The 22,095-nt window shown below is 35.2% G+C and overlaps 1 protein-coding gene across 1 annotated transcript in view; it reads left to right on the top strand.

Annotated features, from left to right (window-relative positions):
• cpne7 (copine VII) overlaps positions 1 to 22,095 on the top strand; it is a 78,472-nt gene that overhangs the window by 5,092 nt on the left and 51,285 nt on the right. Inside the window, exons 2-3 of the mRNA XM_067401409.1 lie at positions 12,900 to 13,082; positions 16,503 to 16,577. Of these exons, the coding sequence (XP_067257510.1) occupies positions 12,900 to 13,082; positions 16,503 to 16,577 (258 nt within the window). The remainder of the gene's footprint in view (positions 1 to 12,899; positions 13,083 to 16,502; positions 16,578 to 22,095) is intronic.

Genomic DNA, 22,095 nt, shown 5'->3' with positions numbered 1-22,095 from the left:
TTAAAAACTGATGGATGGGTATAATTTCGCACAATGCCTTCATTTGACATTCTGATAGTAGGGCTTGACTGTGAAGGTTGACTGGGCTGTTCAAAGTGCATGTGAGTGGGAATGAATCTAGGCACGGAATTGTCACACAGCAGGAAAGGGCGCTTGAAGCAGGGAGAGAGACCACTCTGGTGTTTTTTCCATATCAAAGCAGTCACTGCAAGAAAAAAATATCTGGAGCCACAGCAGTGGTTCTGAAGACAGCTCGGCGAAGCTGCGAAGCTGTCTGCTGCAATGTGTCAGGCTGAAGGATGAAATCTTAATCCTGGCCCCATTATTCCAACAACTGTGTCACGTTCAACATCACAGTGAACAAAATGAGAGACGCCATCCTGCTTCAGCTGCAGCTTTCATTGTATTTAAAAGAAGGGACATAAAACAGGAAACTGAAAAAGGAAAAACCATTGAGATGTTGTTGTGAATCATTGCTGGCTTCTTTTCCAAAAGATTTGTTTGACAATCAACATAATAGAAAATAACTGATTGCCCTAATTGGACACTTCAGATTTTCTTGCATATCTCCACATGCTGGCAAAGGCCAGATCTAGATTGATTAATGAAGAAAATTAGCTGACGATGAAAACTGTTGCTTATCTTTGTCCATTTCAGACTAATTGACTCTTTGCAGTCTTTTTTTTCATCTAAAAAATGTTCAGTTTTCTGTATAACATATTTCAGTCACACATTGGGAGCTGCGGTACACAAAGATGAGCTGTGTAGCCGTGGAAAAAAATGTTATGCGCCGCAGCCTTGTGGATAAGACAATCATAACACTAAATTCATTTTCTTCACTTTGTGTGCAAATGATTAAGCATGACTGCAGCAGCAAGTTGTGATGGTTTGAGATGCATAATTGTGAACATGATAAGCTTTCGGTTTGAAGTGTAGTGGTTAAGCTGATGATAGTGCTGGTGAGTCACTGGATGAACAGCCTCTTAAAGGGATAGTTCACCCAAAAATGAAAACATGTCATCTTTTACTCACCGTCATATTGCTTCAAACCTGTATGAATTTCTTTTTTTTCTTTCTGTGGAACACACATAAAAGATCTTTATTTCAGCTGTTTTTGTCCATACAGTCAAAGTCAGTGGTGTCCAAAACAACATTGGACAGTGGACACCATTGACTCGTTGTATTGTCTCATTGTATCTACTAGCTTAGCAACTTTGCAACTACATGTCATCTAGCAGTCATTAGAGTATTAGTAGAGTGTCTGCTTAATATCTGATAACACTTTATTTTGATGCTCCTCCAACTTCTACTTTGAAAGCTTGTTTCTGCCACTAAATAAAACAATAAAAAAGCTAAATGCGACTTTTTATCTCACAATTCTGACCTTTTTTCTCACAATTGCCAGTATGCATCTCACAATTTTGACTTCTTTTTTCAGAATTGCGATTTAAACTTGCAACTGTGAGCTATTAATTCAGAATTGCGTGTTATAAAGTCAGAATTGCATGATATAAAGTCACAATTCCTACTTTTTTCTTGCAATTGTGAGTTTTTATCATGCAATTCTAAGTTTATAACTCGCAATTCTGACTTTTTTCTCAAAATTGCGAGATATAAACACAAGTGCGAGTTATAAATTCAGAATTGTGAGATATAAACTTGCAACTCTAAGAAAAACCGTCAGTCTTTTTTTCCCTCACAATTGGACATTATAACACACAATTGCGAGTTTATATCTCACAATTAGAGCTGTCATGATATTAGATTTTTCACACCACAGTTATTGTGGCCAAAAAATATCACGATATTGATATAATGGCGATATTTATAGAATCCTTGAGGGGAAAAATGTATCAGTCTAAATAAATTTTACTTTGTTTATTTAGTTTTTCTCTTTCAGGGTTGCTGCACATTTTTAAAGTCAAATTTAAGGCTTTTTAAGACCTGAAGAAATAAAAATGAATACTAGCATAGTAGCCTATACATTATGGCTGTTACCAATCAAATGAAATCATTATCAACAAAATCCATCCTTGCAATACAGAGGTGACACAGAAAGAGAATTCGCATTAATATATTTACACAGCATTTACAATTTTTCTAATTTTAACTTTTTAATTAAAATGTCCCTTAAATATGAAACTACACTATACTGCCAGTAAGTGCCATCAAGTCACTGTCTTAATGAGTGAGTCAGTCAAACGGAACGAAGCTCGGATTCATTCGTTCTAAACGCGGATTCAGTCAGAAAAACAAAAACATTTCTGTTGCATGGGGGTTGTTCTGCTGTTCATCATTTTGAAATTTTCGTTGGCGAAATAAAGAAAAAAAACAATATTAACAATACTGTGTCTAAAATGTAACTCACATTGTTCATTTAACAAGTTGAAGGAACACTGCATTTGTGCTGATTTGGGGAAAACGGTAATTTTGCTCCTGTGATATTGTAAAACAACTACATCTTATAATATGATATAATGACAAAAAATTGTCGGGGCAAAAAATGCCCATGTATCTTGAATTTTAAGGGCATATAACTGTATGCATAGCTACATCACGCTGAATAAAACGAGTAAAGAAAATGCGGTACTTAAAATAATTTAAATATATGAACAAAGAAAATCGCTGTTAACAGATTAATATAACATTTCTCATTCCATGACTATTAAAATAATCGCAACTTACTGTCTGGTATATCGTCACACCCTAAATTAACACAATATCGATATTTCATGCTTTGAATATCACGGTTATAGTCAATATCGGTATATTGCGACACCCCTACTTACAATTCTGATTTTATATCACGCAATTCTGACTTTATAACTCACAATTTTTAGCTTATTATTCTGAGGGGAAAAAAAGTCAGAATTGTGAGATAAAAAGCAGCAATTACCTTTTTTTTTTATTTTTTATTTCATGGCGGAAACAAGCTTCCATATTCTACTGACTATAAGTAACTTTGCAACTACACATCAACTTATTCAACTAACCTGAACCCTAACAGTCTACTATCATTCTATTGAGAGTTAGTTGACATGTAGTTGCAAATTAATGAGAATTTTTTTACATGTATTGCAAAGTTATTTATAGTTAGTAAAAAGTGGACAATCATCTGTGAGCATAGAAGATCCATACTTGACAACCTTCCTTGATTTTATTCACAAAATGCCAAAATACAGTCTCTCAAACTTGACTGCTTTATAAAATGCTTTTGGAATATACAGACTGCCATATATTCAAGGTAGACTCACTTTGAATGTCATTTGCATGGTTTCACACTTGTCATTTCAGTCAAAGAGCAATAGTATTTTTGTAATTAATGATTTTGATATTTTCCCTAACATTGGCTTTGCTTTTTGCTTTTCACAGGAGCAGAAAAAAACTAATATTAGTCAGCGGAATTTTGCCAAAGTCAGTGCAAAACATGTATGCAATGCTGTATTCCTGCCATCGCCATTAGTCTACATTTTCTGTCTTGAATGTCTGCCAGCCATTTTCAGGGATCTTGGCATACATGTCTAGGATGTGTCAATGTAGTCTCAATTTCCTTAGGAGCTTCACACAGTCCTCATTCTCAATCCCATCCTATTCATATTCCCATGTTATTCCCATTATATCCCATGACTTCTTAATGAACACATTACATTGATCCATGATCATATTATCAGAATGCCCAGAATATGATAAGTTAAACATTAGGCTTTAATGTCTTCATGCAAGCACTGAGGATGTGGATTGTCACAGCATGAGACACTAAGCGGATGCTACTCTACAATCGCTGAATGTTCAGAGCAACAGATATGTTCACCATTGACCCGTTTTGTAAAACGTATCCTTTGAAATCATGGCTCGATGAACACATTAGGCATTTTTGTTAAGATTTCAAGTGGTTTGTAAAAAGCTTATATATATATATATATATATATATATATATATATATATATATATATATATATATATATATATATATATATATATATATATATATATATATAAATATATGAATTCATTGTATGTTCATGCACTGCACCGCAGAAAAACTTGAGTTCAAAATTGAGTCAAGAAATTCTCCAGTGTTTAAAAAAATAGATTTTCAGATATTCTGCCTGAAAATGCATATTCAAAACTCTGCAAAACTGCCACAGTGCTAGGGTGTTTGGGTGGTTGCCAAGAAGTTGCAAGTGGTTGTTAGCATTAAGGGTGTGCAGCGGAGCCAATATCTGTATCTGTATCTCAAACAATCTCAAAATTATTTATATCTGTATCTGTATTTGAATAAATCTGGAAGTGGGCAGGGCTTTAACCGGAAGTTTGTGAAATTACATGAGAAGCCTGTTTTAAATGTAATTCTGTTCCCATCATTGTTTTCTTTTAACAAACATGTCTTGTATAACTCATAAAATAATCCTTTTTTATTATAATTGTAAAATGTATTGATTTCTTCTAATTACAACAAAAATACTAAATGTTAATGCTGCAATCCATAAATTTTTTTAGTTAAAAATGATCCAAAATCAGCTTTTGCGCAAGTACATAACCAGCCAGTATCTCCTTACCCTGATTCACAGCGGTAAGCTTGTAATAATGTTTTCTAATTCAGGTGGTATTGGCGGATTTCCGTGGGAAATTTGAGCATGCAGCCGTTCGTCTTTGCGTCTTTACGTCACGTCTGTTTAGTCCCAGCTAGTAGGCAATATCATGTGAGGATGGCGGATCATTTATAGCCTTTTCGCACAGCAGCTGCAATAATTAAACTTATCATTTTGGTGGTGGATTATAATCCAGAAAAGTCCAAATGACAATCATCAGTTGACAACTGGAGATTCAGACATAGTCAAAAGAAAAAGACTTCGGACTGCGGAGTGGCTACAGAAATTGAAATCTACAGGTAACACTAATACACACTAAATACACAGTCACGCAATCCTGATGTTGTTAACATTAAAGGTGCCCTAGAATCAAAAATTTAATTTTTCCTTGGCATGGCTGAATAACAAGAGTTCAGTACATGGAAAAGACATACAGTGAATTTCAAACACCATTGTTTCCTCCTTCTTATATAAATCTCATTTGTTTAAAAGACCTCTGAAGAACAGGTGAATCTCAACATAACATCGACAGTTACGTAACAGTCGGGATCATTAATATGTACGCCCCCAATATTTGCATATGCCGGCCCATGTTCAAGGCATTACACAAGGGCAGCCAGTATTAACGTCTGGATCTGTGCACAGCTGAATCATCAGACTTGGTAAGTAAGCAAGAACAATAGCGAAAAATGGCAGATGGAGCAATAATAACTGACCTGATCCGTGATAACATGATATTTTTAGTGATATTTGTAAATTGTCTTTCGAAATGTTTCGTTTGCATGTTGCTAATGTACTGTTAAAAGTGGTTAAAGTTACCATCGTTTCTTACTGTATTCACAGAGACAAGAGCCGTCGCTATTTTCATTTTTAAACACTTGCAGTCTGCACAATTCATAAACACAACTTCATTCTTTATAAATCTCCCCAACAGTGTAGCATTAGCCCGTCAGCCACAGAGCACCATCAAACTCATTGAGAATCAAATGTAAACATCCAAATAAATACTATACTCACATGACCCGAAGCATGCATGCAGTATGCATGACGAACATCTTGTAAAGATCCATTTGAGAGTTATATTAGCTGTGTGAACTTTGTTTATGCACTGTATTATAGTCGAGAGCTTGGGGGGCAGGGAGCGCGTGATTTAAAGGGGCCGCGCACTGAATCGGTGCATAGTTAATGATGCCCCAAAATAGGCAGTTAAAAAAATTAATTTAAAAAAATCTATGGGGGTATTTTGAGCTGAAACTTCACAGACACATTCAGGGGACACCTTAGACGTATATTACATCTTGTGAAAGAGGCATCTTTAACAATTTGAGAACAAAGTATTATATTACAATAATAATAATTTGCATGGTTTGACGTGATCTGAGCTAAGTGATCTTTAGATTTAATCACCTTTGGCTGCGCGATTTATTACTTTTTTACCTCAGTTGGTCAGAACAAAAGTGTTTTTTACTCCTTCAGATGATATTTTCTGTTGAAAATTGTTATTTTGGTCATTCTTCCAAGACGTAGAATCTGTGATTTCGAAGTACAGTATCCACACTGGTGCGGTGACTGACAGCAAACATTAGATTCATCTGCGCTGACGAGCTGTACCGATCCACAACCCACTTAAAGATAATTCCTCAAATAACTGCAATTGCAGGTTTCAAACAGAGATGGTGACAAAGAGGCAAAACTTATAGACGGCAACTTTAAATAAAAGGGAAAAAAAATATTTATTTTATTATATTATATTATTTAAATTTTCTGAGGAAATTTGTGTAGCCTACTTAGGTATTTCAGGATAATCATTCTCAACGGACTCTATATAAAATAGATGAGTGGCTGAAAATTTCAATGGTTGAAAATTGCTAAAAGTTACATGGAGATAACAGTATCACTTTCAAAAACTTGAACTTTAAAACCCATTTTCAGAAGTTTTTTAGTTGATAATGGTCGTGTAAACAGCCCCTCTGTTTATATCATTCTTGTCAAAGCTGTGATTTCTGAGCAGTGTTAATTTTGACAGCAAACTTTGATTTAGTTTTAGTCATAGTCTTTTGTCATCGGAAGAGTCATATTTTAGTCATCGGAAATTTTAGTCGACTAAATATCATAAGATTTTAGGTGACTAAATCTACAGTAGATTTAGTCGACTAAAATCTAATTTAGTGAAATTGTAATGCATTAAGTAAACATTTCTCTAACAATACACAGATCCAATACACTGATAATACATTTAATATTCTACAAACTGTTTATGTTCACTTACGACAACCTACTGTACTTTACTCACCAAAGCGGATGGTTTTTGATCGTTCAAGTGCAAAAACACATAAAAGATTCAGTTCAGTGCTTTTCAGGGATTGACACATTTATCATTGAGGTACTATTATAGTTTTTGTTTAAAATTTTGATTAGATTGGATTTTTAGTTTTTCTGCTTTCATTGTAACTTTAGTTAGAAGTTTTAGTAATTTAGTAACTTTTAGTTTTTGCTTTTAAATGTCTATCGTTTTTTATTTCTGTTTTAGTTATTTCAGTACATCAGGTTAAACTAAAGCTTAGAAGCTATTAAATACAGTTTATTGTGTAAGCAAAATAAATAAATAAAAAATAACCAAGAAAAAATAATAATTATATAATATAACACGTTTCACTTTAAAAGTGCGCATCTTCCACACCGGACAGCAGTCCTGGCTGGATATCTTCCCAAATCGTCCCTCTCTATCATTTTTGTCTAATTTTTATTCATTGACGAAAATTAGAGTAGATTTTCGTCATTGTTTTAAACGCATTCAAAATGCAGTTTTATTTAGTCATCGTCTCATTTTCGTCTGTGAAAAAATGTCGTTGACAAAAATAATGACGAAAATTATTTGTCAATGAAATTAACACTGTTTCTGAGGGAGACTTTACACAACACCATTTTCAAATAAAAACGGAAACTTTTTATGCGTTTTGGCTGCCACTCGCTGAACATTTCATTTCCGAGATGCCATTATACGCAGTGAAACTCACTAGACATTTCTTATTGAAAGTGTCATGAAACGTGCAAGAAGCAACGTAATATAATTTCGCAGAAATATCAGCATTTTTCCAGCGAGCCTGGGTTGGCATATTCATATGCAGCTGTTTTAACTATTCGTAACTGATTTTGACCATGTGGATTTTTGCTTCTATGTTGTACTGAGTGCTTCTCTGATGTTCTTGAGCCATTAGGTGTTCCACTATCTGCTCATACAGCACCTATCAATGGGAAGTGCCATTGTTATGCAAATCAAGAGCTAAAATTGAGTGGGAGCTAAGCCTACTCATATCTCTCTTTGCGCTCTCTTTCACTTACTCTCTCTCTCAAGGTGAACATTACATAGTATGTGTAAATTTAGCATAATATTCTGTTGCGCTGAGACCCTCAAGAACCTGCCGTGTAATCTCTCTACAACACTCTTAGGTTACATACATCATTTCCTTTCTGTTACGGCTTCTCTTACACTACTCAAACATCATAGAGCAGCCACAGTAAGGGGTAAAGAGACAAACACCGGCTCATTTAACCGCCCTTTTACAGCTGTATAACTCACTATGACGTTCTACATGTTGGCACTAAGATCTTTTCCTATTGGTTTCTTTATGTATTTGAAGATTTGTTCCGCTGAACTGAACAGAAGTTTGGCACCTATTTGATAATTCAAAGCTTTTAACAATCTTAATATGGCGATAAGTCTAAAGTCGCAGTGAGCAAACAGCGGTGAACGCTCAAACTCGAAATCCACTCAAAGGTACTCTAAGGCCTTTCGCCTCATCTCACCTCACAACTCGAGTAAACAAGTTAATTGGAAGGTTGACGATATCATAATTTCATTTCAGGCTCTATGTGGCATAGGCACGCAATCCAGTTTTGGCTGTGTACGTGTCGTGAATTGACCCAGCCAAAAGTTGAAAAATAGAGTTTTCAACCTAGACTTCAGTAATGGGAATGTGTCTGATTTCTGGATGTTGGCAGGGTGGCCTTTCTGTAACTGGGGAGTTCTGTAACAAAATGGTTTTCCTGCAGCAGATGCACTTGGAATTGATAAGAGGTCTGCTTTCCTGTGATTGGAGGAGCCGCGGGAGGCAGTTGGGTGTTTGGAGTGATATCAGAGACTCTAGTTACAGCAGTATAAACTAGTGGGATTCAGAAACCATTCGGCCAGCACAGTATTGCAGTAATCTAGTCGAGAGGTTATTGGTCATAATAGATTCTCAAAGCCATGCTCTATATCCAAGATGCTGCTTAAAAAAAAGTAATATTAGCAATATTCCTCCAGAACAGCACATTTTTGACCTCCCAGGAGGAAATAGTCTAAACAGTCTATAAAATATCTTTACATTGTCTCTATGTGAATCTCACTAAAACACATTCAGGTCTTTTGTAAAATCATAATTTCTATAAACAAACTCAATAAAAAAACTTTTCTTTTGCATTGTGACTTTTTTTTATTTAAATTAGCATAAAATATAATTAAATTACATTTTCTGTTTAAATACTACTTAACAATATCTCATTATAGTATATAATAATGAGGATTTGATTGGGAAATACACTTAATTCTCATGAAAACCATATCACAATGAATAAAATATTAATTGTCATTTTCTTTATGCTGAATCCAATGTCTTATTTCCTGCTTTTGATTTTGGGATGAATTATGACCTGGATACATAATTTTTTTAAGGTTCATTCCAGCTTTAGTTTGATTTACTACCATTTGCACTATGTGAAGGTACACCTCAGTTCAAGGGCACATGCATAGTAGATTGAAGGGCTGAATATTTTATATGCGAGGCTGTATGTATTTGCTGAGAAAGACTCTGTCACACATGGGCTGATGGAGGAGGGTCATTCCCTGCTTGATATATGTTATACAGACACATTAGAGTTTGACACTGTTAATCTGATTTAGAGCTAGTATTATTGATTACTTCACATGTTGATTTTAAATTGATTTTTTCTCTATTTGTGTGACGATAACAAATTACCTATTTAGAAATACACCAGAGAATGACAGTTAGCCTAGCAGTGTTTGGATGCTACTTTGAAACTGTAGTTTCCCGCAAAGTTTCATAAACAGACCTTCCATTTTTAAAAAATAGTCAGATATACTAAGCTACTAAATTGCTTTGATGCTGTTTAAGGAGGCAAAATCCCATAGCTTCCTTTTTTGCAAACAGAGCTGTAAGCAAAAAAACAGTGATACATTTGGGAAACATTTACATTAAATGTGATTAGAAAAAACAGAAAAATGTGTGAAAAACAGTGATAAACATCAGCACTTCCATTCAGGGCCTCCAGTGAATTGGTGGATTGATTATTTGAATAGGTTCATTTACATGAACCATTCTGCAAAGCAACAATTTTTCATGCTAACCAGATTGCAAAAAGAAAACAAGATTTATTTGGGACTTTTTATATGTCACAATTCTGACATTTTTTTTTCCTCAGAATTGCGTGATATAACAATTTTGAGTTATAAAGTCAGAATTGCGAGTTATAAAGTCAGAATTGTGAGTTATAAAGTCAGAATTGCGAGTTATAAAGTCAGAATTGCGAGTTATAAAGTCAGAATTGTGAGTTATAAAGTCAGAATTACGAGTTATAAAGTCAGAATTTCGAGTTATAAAGTCAGAATTGCGAGTTATAAAGTCAGAATTTTGAGTTATAAAGTCAGAATTGCGAGTTATAAAGTCAGAATTTCGAGTTATAAAGTCAGAATTTCGAGTTATAAAGTCAGAATTGTGAGTTATAAAGTCAGAATTGCGAGTTATAAAGTCAGAATATAAAGTCAGAATTGTGAGTTATAAAGTCAGAATTGCGAGTTATAAAGTCAGAATTTTGAGTTATAAAGTCAGAATTGCGAGTTATAAAGTCAGAATTGCGAGTTATAAAGTCAGAATTTTGAGTTATAAAGTCAGAATTGCGAGTTATAAAGTCAGAATTGCGAGTTATAAAGTCAGAATTTCGAGTTATAAAGTCAGAATTGCGAGTTATAAAGTCAGAATTGCGAGTTATAAAGTCAGAATTGCGAGTTATAAAGTCAGAATTTCGAGTTATAAAGTCAGAATTGCGAGTTATAAAGTCAGAATTGCGAGTTATAAAGTCAGAATTTTGAGTTATAAAGTCAGAATTGCGAGTTATAAAGTCAGAATTGCGAGTTATAAAGTCAGAATTTCGAGTTATAAAGTCAGAATTGCGAGTTATAAAGTCAGAATTTCGAGTTATAAAGTCAGAATTTCGAGTTATAAAGTCAGAATTGTGAGTTATAAAGTCAGAATTGCGAGTTATAAAGTCAGAATATAAAGTCAGAATTGTGAGTTATAAAGTCAGAATTGCGAGTTATAAAGTCAGAATATAAAGTCAGAATTGTGAGTTATAAAGTCAGAATTGCGAGTTATAAAGTCAGAATTGCGAGTTATAAAGTCAGAATTTTGAGTTATAAAGTCAGAATTGCGAGTTATAAAGTCAGAATTGCGAGTTATAAAGTCAGAATTGCGAGTTATAAAGTCAGAATTGCGAGTTATAAAGTCAGAATTGCGAGTTATAAAGTCAGAATTTTGAGTTATAAAGTCAGAATTGCGAGTTATAAAGTCAGAATTTCGAGTTATAAAGTCAGAATTTCGAGTTATAAAGTCAGAATTGCGAGTTATAAAGTCAGAATTTCGAGTTATAAAGTCAGAATTGTGATTTATAAAGTCAGAATTGTGAGTTATAAAGTCAAAATGGCGAGTTATAAAGTCAGAATTGCGAGTTATAAAGTCAGAATTGCGAGTTATAAAGTCAGAATTGCGAGTTATAAAGTCAGAATTTTGAGTTATAAAGTCAGAATTGCGAGTTATAAAGTCAGAATTTCGAGTTATAAAGTCAGAATTGTGAGTTATAAAGTCAGAATTGCGAGTTATAAAGTCAGAATATAAAGTCAGAATTGTGAGTTATAAAGTCAGAATTGCGAGTTATAAAGTCAGAATTGCGAGTTATAAAGTCAGAATTTTGAGTTATAAAGTCAGAATTTTGAGTTATAAAGTCAGAATTGCGAGTTATAAAGTCAGAATTGCGAGTTATAAAGTCAGAATTTTGAGTTATAAAGTCAGAATTGCGAGTTATAAAGTCAGAATTTCGAGTTATAAAGTCAGAATTGTGAGTTATAAAGTCAGAATTGCGAGTTATAAAGTCAGAATTTCGAGTTATAAAGTCAGAATTGTGAGTTATAAAGTCAGAATTGTGAGTTATAAAGTCAAAATGGCGAGTTATAAAGTCAGAATTGCGAGTTATAAAGTCAGAATTGCGAGTTATAAAGTCAGAATTGTGAGTTATAAAGTCAGAATTGCGAGATATAAACTCAATGAATTTTTTTTCTCAGAATTATTTATGTCGCAATTCTGACTTCATAACTTGTAGTTGTAAGAAAAAAAATGTCAGAATTGAGATATAAACTTGCGATTATGACTTTTTTTCTAAGGATTGTTTATATCTTGCAATTCTGACTTTATAACTTGCAATTGTGAGATAAATAGTCAGAATTAACTATTTTTATTTAGTGGCGGAAACAAGCTTCCATAATTATCAAAACACATTCTGAAAAATGTAGTTAAGTTAGTAGCAATGCTTAGTTACACCCCAAACCTGCTCACTTGTCGCTCTTCTACTCAAATTTCCAAAATGGATGGTCGCAAGACCGAATACAAGGCCCAATGAGCTTAACTTGCTTTTATAATCTTTTTTCTTTTTTGTGAACTTCCATTTTTTGTTCGTTCAGCCTATGCTTTTGGTATATTGGAAAGTAAAGCCCAAATCCTTGTCTCGATCAATGCCTACTGTACTGTTATTGTCAGATTACATCTCTAAACTTAACGATTTCCTTAATATCTCAGAGAATGACGCATTAACTCCTACAGCTAATTGCCTCAGCGAGGTTTTAATTCAGAAATGATTGTATTTGCTCTGTTTGTTTTTGACGTGCACCAGTGAACAATAGCAAAGCAGGGGGAGGTGAGGAGAGAGACAGCTGATGAATGAGAAACGAGAACAAATGCGTTTTGTAGAGCGCAGGGCCATGATCATCGCAGCTGCATGTGTGGAAGCGCTCAACAATCAGACTCATGAGGCCTTCATCCCCGTTGCCGTCGTTTCTTTGACTTTATCCGGGGACAGCGCACAAACAGATGAATAATCAGTACAGCCTGTGATCTGACTGTTGATAATGTGGAGAAGCCAGATGCTTCCAGTGAGAGAATTTTCAGGTACTGTTGACTGATTTGCTGTTCTGTCTTTCAGCTGGACCGTACTGAGGTGATCAAGAGTAACCTGAATCCGGTCTTTGCTAAAGTCTTAATGCTGGACTACTACTTTGAGGAAGTACAGAAACTACGCTTTGAAGTCTACGACATCCATGGAACGCACAGTATTGGAACGCGCGATGACGACTTCCTGGGTGGTGTGGAGTGCACGCTTGGACAGGTGATGTCACTTTTCCTGTACATTTGATTTAATTTTTCTAAAATACACCAGATTTACAAATTAGCAGTAGAAAGGGAACTATTATGCCCCTTTTTACAAGATGAAATAAAAGTCTCTAGTTTCTCCAGAAAGTGTCTGTGAAGTTTAAGCTCAAAATACCCAAAAGATAATTTTTTATACCATGTTGTAAATGCCCATTTTCGAGTGGAAAACTTGCTGTTTTCGTGCTTGTATCTTTAAAGGGGTGGTTGATTATGATTTCACTATATGAACTTTAGTTAGTGTGTAATGTTGCTCTTTGAGCATAAACAACATCTGCAAAGTTACAACGCTCAAAGTTCAATGCAAAGGGCTACAACAAATGGCTGGTAGGGACTACAACAAGCTTCTTCTTGGGTTGGTGACATCACAAACCCTAAAATTTACATAAACCCCACCCCACAATAAAGGGGGCGGGGCCATGTTGAGCTTCTTTAGAGAAGAGGAAGAGTTGTTGTAGCAGAGTGTTGTTGCCATGCCGCCATTTTACTTCAGACTGCTTTACAAACGAGGGTCAATTCAACGCTGGATTTGCACAAAAGACGACACATGCTAGTGGATGAGTTGAATCAACTCCACAGCAACTACAGTACATACATTTATCCACTAAAAGTTCAGAAATGTCCAGTTTCATTCTAAAAGTTGTAACTTCTTCCTGAGTCTCTCCATCAGTGTCGACTCCGGTTTGAACAATGTAAGGCTGAACACCGTTACTGACAATCCTCATTTTGGCTGCGTGAGATTCTCCAGCTTTGTTGTTCTTGAGCAACCGAAGCGTGAGCTGTTAAAGCTCCGCCCTCTTCTGGAAAGCGGGCCTTGAGCAGCAGCTCAGAGATAAACATGGCGGACTGTGTACAGCTCACTAAGGGGAGGAGCTAAGGTAATAGGACAGATTCCATCACCAGTCATGGGCGGGGCTTTTATGTAAGAGTAGGGGGACATCCATTACCGCTCTTTTCGAGAGACTGTTTATAATTTACGGGGTTTATTAAAAAAGGATTGGGTGGATTTTTACCATTATAGGCTGGTTGTTTACACACACTGTGAACACACATCTGTGTTCAAACATCTTATAAAAGTGAATTTTGCATAATAGTTCCCCTTTAAAGAACACACACACGCTGCCAACTAATTTCCATAATGACCAATGTAATCTACCAAGAGCAGCACAAATTAAAAATAACTTGGCATACGATATGTTCTGATAACGTCTTCCTCTGACATTCCAAATAAAGGATCATGAGTGGAGAAAATTCTGCCACACGCTCTCTGTTCTCTGCGCTGCCGTCTCGTAGAAGCAACTATCACAGCCATGTCAAACGCAAAATGGGTTAAGACGTTTTTTTTTTGTGGATTTTTTTTTTTTTTTTTTGCCTCTAAAAAGGGAAACTCCTACAAATGCATTTGCGATAAGATCAACCACTTTTTCATTGCTATTTTTTTTTTTTTTACTGCATGTCTAGTAAATCCTGACTAATTTTTAATTAATAGGTTTGGATATTTCTGGTTCACCTCACTGATGTTCATGCATGAATGGAGCAAATCCCAGCATCCTATTTCAACATTTAATGTAAACCTTCTACAGATTAGAAGCTATAATAGCAGCAAAGGGAGGATCAAGGATTTGAAATTCAATGTTCAATAGAACCATATGGGTGTGGAGATCAGGCGTCCACATGCTTTTGTCCATGTAGTGTACTATGCCATTCTCAACTAACCGTTATTTTATAACTGTTTGATTCCCTTAAAGGGTTAGTTCACCCAAAAATGAAAATAATGTCATTTATTACTCACCCTCATGCCGTTCCACACCTGTAAGACCTTCGTTCATCTTCTGAACACAAATTAAGATATTTTTTTTTGTTGAAATCTGATCTCAGTGAGGCCTGCATAGCCAGCAATGACATTTCAACAGTTTGGCGGTTTGACACACGATCCGAATCATGATTCGATACACTGATTCATAACACTGCGAAGCTTCCTGAAGCAGTGTTTTGAAATCGCCCATCACTATATAAGTCGTTATTTTGGGGTTTTTTGGCGCACCAAAAATATTCTCGTCGCTTTATAATAATAATATTGAACCACTATACTGACATGAACTCATTTAAATATGTTTTTCTAAGTACATTAAAGGGATAGTTCACCCAAAAATGATAATTTGATATTTATCTGCTTACCCCAAGATGTAGGTGACTTTGTTTCTTCAGTAGAACACAAATAATGATTTTTAACTCCAACCGTTGCCGTCTGTCAGTCAAATAATAAGAGTGAATGGTCACACAATCTATAAGAGTCGAACATGCACAGACGAATCCAAATTAAACCCTGCGGATCGTGACGGCACACTGATGTCCTAAGACACGAAATGATCGGTTTGTGTGAGAAAACGAACAGTATTTATATCATTTTTTACCTCTAATACACCACTATGTCCAACTGCGTTCAGCATTCGCTTGGTGATGTCTGATCGCGCTCTGACAACGGCAGTGATGTCTCGCGCATATACTTCAATGAGTGCCAGACATCACTTCCGTTGTCAGAGCGCGATCAGACCTCACTAACCGAGTGCTGAACGCAGTTGGACATAGTGGTGTATTAGAGGTAAAAAATTATATAAATATTGTTCGGTTTCTCGCACAAACCGATCGTTTCGTGTCTTAGGACATCAATGTGCCGTCACGAGCCGCATGGTTTAATTTGGATTCGTCTGTGCGTGTTTATTAACTGTGTGACCATTCACTCGCATTATAAGACTGACAGACATCAACGGTTGGAGTTAAAAATCATAATTTCTGTTCTACTGAAGAAACAAAGTCACCTACATCTTGGATGCCCTGGGGGTAAGCAGATAAACATCAAATTTTCATTTTTGGGTGAACTATCCCTTTAATGGATCTTGAGAGAGGAAATGTCATTGCTCCCTATGGAGGCCTCACTGAGCCATCGGATTTAATCAAAAATATCTTAATTTGTGTTCCGAAGATGAACAAAGGTCTTACGGGTGTGAAACGACACGAGGGTGAGTAATAAATTACATTATTTTCATTTTTGGGTGAACTAACCCTTTAAAGTCGGCATGAAATGGATGTTTCCTTATTGTGACGTAAATCCAAGTGAAATGGCTTCTTAAACAAGATCTCACGTGAGTGACAGGTTGTCCCGCCCTCGCGTCAGTAAACAAGTCATCAGAGAAGAGATGTCATTGGAGGGGAAGTTATCCTTTTTAAAGTTTATGAGGGCACATTAATTTAAAAAAAAAAAAAATATTGACATGCACGGATAAATTATTTATAATAAATACTGAAATATTCCATTAAAAACAATAATTGTCAAATTTGATTTCGTTGTGACTTTAAAACATTTTAATCTGTTCCATAGATAGTGGCCCAAAAAAAGATGGTGAAACCTCTGTTGCTGAAATATGGAAAATATGCTGGAAAATCCACTATCACAGTGAGTTGAAACAATCTACACACACAATTGATATTTAATTGCCGCTGTTCACATTTACACATTCACTGAAAGAGCTCTCATGGTAGAAGTTTCATCTAGCTTTACTTAATTTTCGCATCCACAGAGGCATTTTGATTTTGTTTACAGAATAACAAGACAATTTGAGTTACTTTACCGGAGACACAAAACAGTCAGATAGCAGACATTGTTTGCCAGGCCACCTCACCATTTGACAATAACCAGAGGTGTCCAAATCAATGTGTTCAATTAGAAAAAAAAAAAATCAATCACTCTCTCTCTTTTAGTATCAGGTCTGTAAAGGCTTGTTCAGACCAATGATAACTACAACGATAACTGTATTAGCATACCAAGACATGATAATGCATCTGATAATCATATATCATCTGAAAAAAAATCCAACTTTATTACATTGCTCTGTGGAATACTTGATTCTGATTGGTCAGAACAACATAAATAGTGATGAAAGACAAAATATTAAATATCACAGATGAATATATACTGTGTAATCCACGCTTTGTAGAGGGGGGTCAAAATCACAATTTTCACTTGAGAAAAGCATTTCTTGTGTTTTTTTGCCTGAAGTTTGCATGTAACTCAAGAAGTATTAAATTTATATATATTAATATCCTCTTTTTAGATTCTGGTTCTTAACAAACTTTCCTTTTGGTATCTTCATTTTAAAAGCCCTTGATAATTCAATCCCAGAAATGTGGAGATCTTACACTCTAAAAAATGCTGGGTTAAAAACAACCCAAGTTGGGTTAAATATGGACAAACCCATCAGGTTGGGTTAAACGGCACCTATTTCACAAGATGTAATATAAGTATCTGGTCTGGACAAGTTTCAACTTAAAATACCCCACAAATTTGCCCCTATTTGGGGGTGAGCAAAAACATGCCTTTTACTATATTGCTGGCTAAAAACTAAAAAACTAAATCCAAAATTGGTTTAAAAAATGGCTGGGTGAAAACAACCCATTCCTTGGATTTGTCCATATTTAACCCAGCAGTTTTAGAGTGTAATTCGGCTCCATGAGTAAATTGTACACATTTTTAGTGGTCAAAAACCAAATGTGGGTCACTTTGCATACAGCTGATACTTTTTTCTTTTAAAGAGGAATATCTTAACAACAAATAATGTTAAAACTAGAAATGAAGAGTTTATTTGCAAAAACAGATAACTCCATTTTTATGAATTCTCACAAATCATGTTTTTTTTATTGTGCATTTCAAGTAATAACAATCAAACTGCAGTTGGGCTGTTTTGATTAAGAAATGATAACTCTAAAAAAATACAGGTAAATTAAAAAAATAAAATTCATTGAAAGTATGTTTTATATATATATTAAAAGTTTGTTTTTTAGCAAAAGCAGATAACTCCAACAGTCGTTTTTTGGCAAAAGCAGATAACTCCACATTTCATGTTTCATAGTTAAACAAAACCCAAGTAATTGCATTTAAAACACTCTCAAACACACATGTGCACACAAACGCACACACACACCCACCCACCCACGCGCGCGCACACACACACACACACACACACACACACACACACAAACAAACAGATCGGCACACACACACACACACACACACACACACACACACGCTCTCTCTCTCTCAAACACACACACATACACACACAGATCGGCACACAAGTACACACACACGCACTCATCCACACACGCACGTGCGCGCGCACACACACACACACACACACACACACACACACACACACACACACAAGCAAAAGGACAACCAATTTTTCAGCATGTAAGTCGTGTATGGTGTACAAGGACTTACAGGAGTCGAAATCATAAATCCTAGATCACTTTTAGTGAGCTTTGATAAAACTTTCCTCAGCTAGCGCGTCTTTTTGAAGTGACTAGAAGCCTTGTCACCTGACCTGAATACTGCGCGCTGATTCGCTAAAACGGACTTATCGGTTTCTGTCTGTACACAAACAAGGGCGCTTGTCGGCTTCTGCTGTAAAACGTGAACTTGCGATGCCTGAAAGTGGGCAAAACCGGCTCTTCTGACAAAATGGATTTAGGGTACAGAACGTGCTATATATGGAGAATAATGCACAGCACTTAGTTCATTTTTTTTTAAAAAATGGCGTTTATCGGTTTTTGCAAATGAACTCTTCAAATGTACCTCATGTTTTTCTATCAACACTATTACATAGAACATACCTGTCTGAGTGCCAGGAATATTCCTTTTCCAAAGTTTGCATGCCTGTAACTCTAAAAGTATTCAAAATATCCTTCTAGATTCTCATTCTTAATAAGCTTTTCTTTTGTTCTTCATTTTTCATTCTTATTTCTTTGTTCTTCATTTTCAAGGCCCTATATAGTTCAATCTCATAGATATAGGGATGTCAGTGCAGTAACATGTAGTTATGATACTGCGTATTTGAACACTTGGTAGCTTCAGAAGCTGTTAAAATGAACAAAATCCAATCTTACAAACTGATTCAAATATAGATTCTTATAAATACACTTTTGAGAGCAAGTTACAGTTTTTTACAGACGCTAGGACACATTTCTCAATACTTAGGTCACTTTTGCAAAACTCTTCACACAGTTCTCCTAACCAACTTTCAGCTTGGCAAAGCAGTTCATTTCACACTCAAAATGCACTACAACTACCAAAACACTTTATTCAGGTCTCAAATCAACTCATTCTTCCAGAACACTAGCAAAGGTTGACAGCCGACAAACACACTTTGTCACCCACAAAACAATGACCTAAAAAACACTAACAACATGTAGCATTATACAATGTTTTCTTGTGTAAAACAAGGACACATCTCTGTTTATAATTCACTGCAATATATGTTACTGGAATGAATCAGACATGATGCAGAATTCATCAATATTTTATGTCGTTTATTTATTTTTTATAATTTTTTATAATTCCAAAATACAAGAATTTGTATACACACCATCCACTGATACAGATACAATTCAATTGTTTTTATAGCATTTCATTTTCAGATTTAAAATATATTTCATTAAAATATTACTGTAGGAATGTAGCAAATTGCTGTCTTATTCAGTTTTGTATTATGTTATTGTTTTGAACATAAGTTTAACAGTTTTGAAAACAGTATGTAAGCATGTGCAAATTGGCCTGTACGTACAAAGAGTTTTGGCAGTTGTTGTGTCTGAGTGAGAAAAGAATTCATGAAATTTGAGAGATGTAGTCATTGAATGCATTTTGTGCCAAAGCAATGATAATTGATCCTCAGTTTAGCCCACATAGACTTCTGTTGTGCTCACTGTGTGAAGAGTTTTGCAAAAGTGACCTAAGTATTGAGAAATGTGTCCTAGCGTCTGTAAAAAACTGTAATGTGCCTCAACCATTTTCAGTGGATTATTGTTACTCAGAGAGTTGTGTTTTATGCTCTTTTGATATAGGAAACAAGGTACCTTATTCTAGTTTAAACACTATTTATTCATCAGACATTCCTCTTTAAATGCAATAAGTATCAGCCTGAAAATGGGTAAAATTCAACAATTTGAACATGGAGCTACTTTGAGATCCCCATATCTATGGGACTGAACTATATAGGGCCTTGAAAATGAAGAACAAAGAAATGAAAATGAAAAAACAAAAGAAAAGCGTATTAAGAATGAGAATCTAGAAGGATATTAAGATATCTTGAATACTTTTAGAGTTACAGGCATGCAAACTTTGGAAAAGGAATATTCCTGGCACTCAGACAGGTATGTTCTATGTAATAGTGTTGATAGAAAAACATGAGATAGTTTTAACATTATTTGTTCTTAAGATATTCCTCTTTAAAAGAAAAAGTATCAGCTGTATGCAAAGTGACCCACATTTGGTTTTTGACTACTGAAAATGTATACTATTTACCAATTTACTCATGGAGCCGCATTAAGATCTCCATATCTCTGGAATTGAACCACTGAGGCCCTTTAAAATGAAGATACCAAAAGAAATGTATAAGAACCAGAATCTAAAAGCTTATTAAGATATCTTTAATACTTCTTGAATTACAGGCATGCAAACTTGAGGCAAAAAACAGAGGAAGTGCTTTTTGCCATTTTTGAACCGTCACTGTTGGCATATAATGAAAAAAAGATTGCTAAAGTCAGCAGATTTTAATAATAGACCTAACAATCTCTGTGTAAAAATAAAACAACGATTCTGCCATCTTTCTAAAGTCATTTTTACCCACCTCTAATTTGGCTCCAAAACTCAAGTGAAAATTGTGATTTTGACCCCCCTCTACAAAACGAGGATTACTCAGTAAATATTCATCTGTGACTATGTTCAACATAGTATGTTGCAACAGTCCTTATCCTTATAAAAATACATTATTAGGCATAGTTGTGTTTCTGGTTTGTTTTATTATGCAATACATAGACATTCGTTTTATATTTCAAGCATGTTGTTAGTCCACTTAATGTAATAAACATCATACAATAGTGAAATTGGTAATAATTAGTCAAGATATCGCGATAACAACTTTTGATCAGGCATTACTGCCTGGGTCCTAAAGGAGACCCGATTCCTGTGCGGGGGATTGATTTCTCATAACACCGGTAAAAACTGATAACACAGGCTCATCTGGGTAAATGAAGTCAGTGCTTGACACTTGCTAGGAACGTTTTTTTCCTTGTGGAAGTTTTGCGTTTGGCGAGCTAATAAAATATTAAAACTCAAATCAGTATTTTGTGTACAGTTATTTAAAACGCAGCTGCTACCATTTTGCGACGACTGCTTTGTAAAACAGGTACAATTTTAAAACAGTTTCATCACTTATATCTCAATATCCCTTATCCCCATAATTATTTATGTGGCGAAAAGCCATGTAATAAGTGATATGACTGTACCGTGTCCCTTAAATATCCGTCTAGTTTGAACTTGAACTTGCATTTATAGACCCAATAAAATACTCAAGTCAATATTTCATGTCTAATTATTTACTTATGTGGCAAGTAGCCATGTAATAAGTACATCCAGCAGGTTGTTATCGCAGAATAAACCCCATCAGGGTGATGCAAGACCTGATCACCCTGTCTGGGTTTATTCTGCGATAACAACTGGCTTGGTGTACGTTATCCCTTAGGACTTCCCTATTCTCATACAGCTAGAATGATTATTAAAACTTTACAGTTTATAGTTATCATTATAATTATCATTCTTTGTGTGAACAGGCCTTAACTATAGGAGGGTTGTTGGCACCTACACTCACCCCTATACGATGTACAGTTTTGCATTGAGTTGATATTCATCATAGGACCCCCCCCCATCCTGCCCATGTTGCTCATCACTATACTCTGAGGATGACTGCACATTACAAAATGAGTGATTTTTTCCCCTATTCTGGAATGAAATGTCACTTTAAAATATTTCTTGATACAGTTGAGTGAAACCGCTAGTACAGTAGTGATGGCTGAGAGATAGATAATGGGGAATTTCTAACACCGGTGCATTAAAAATTAATCAGATTTCAGGAATAAGG

The sequence above is a fragment of the Chanodichthys erythropterus genome, chromosome 11, assembly GCF_024489055.1.
Source record: "Chanodichthys erythropterus isolate Z2021 chromosome 11, ASM2448905v1, whole genome shotgun sequence".
In the NCBI taxonomy this organism is placed as follows: Eukaryota; Metazoa; Chordata; class Actinopteri; order Cypriniformes; family Xenocyprididae; genus Chanodichthys; species Chanodichthys erythropterus.
This window is presented reverse-complemented; position numbering and strand designations above follow the sequence as displayed.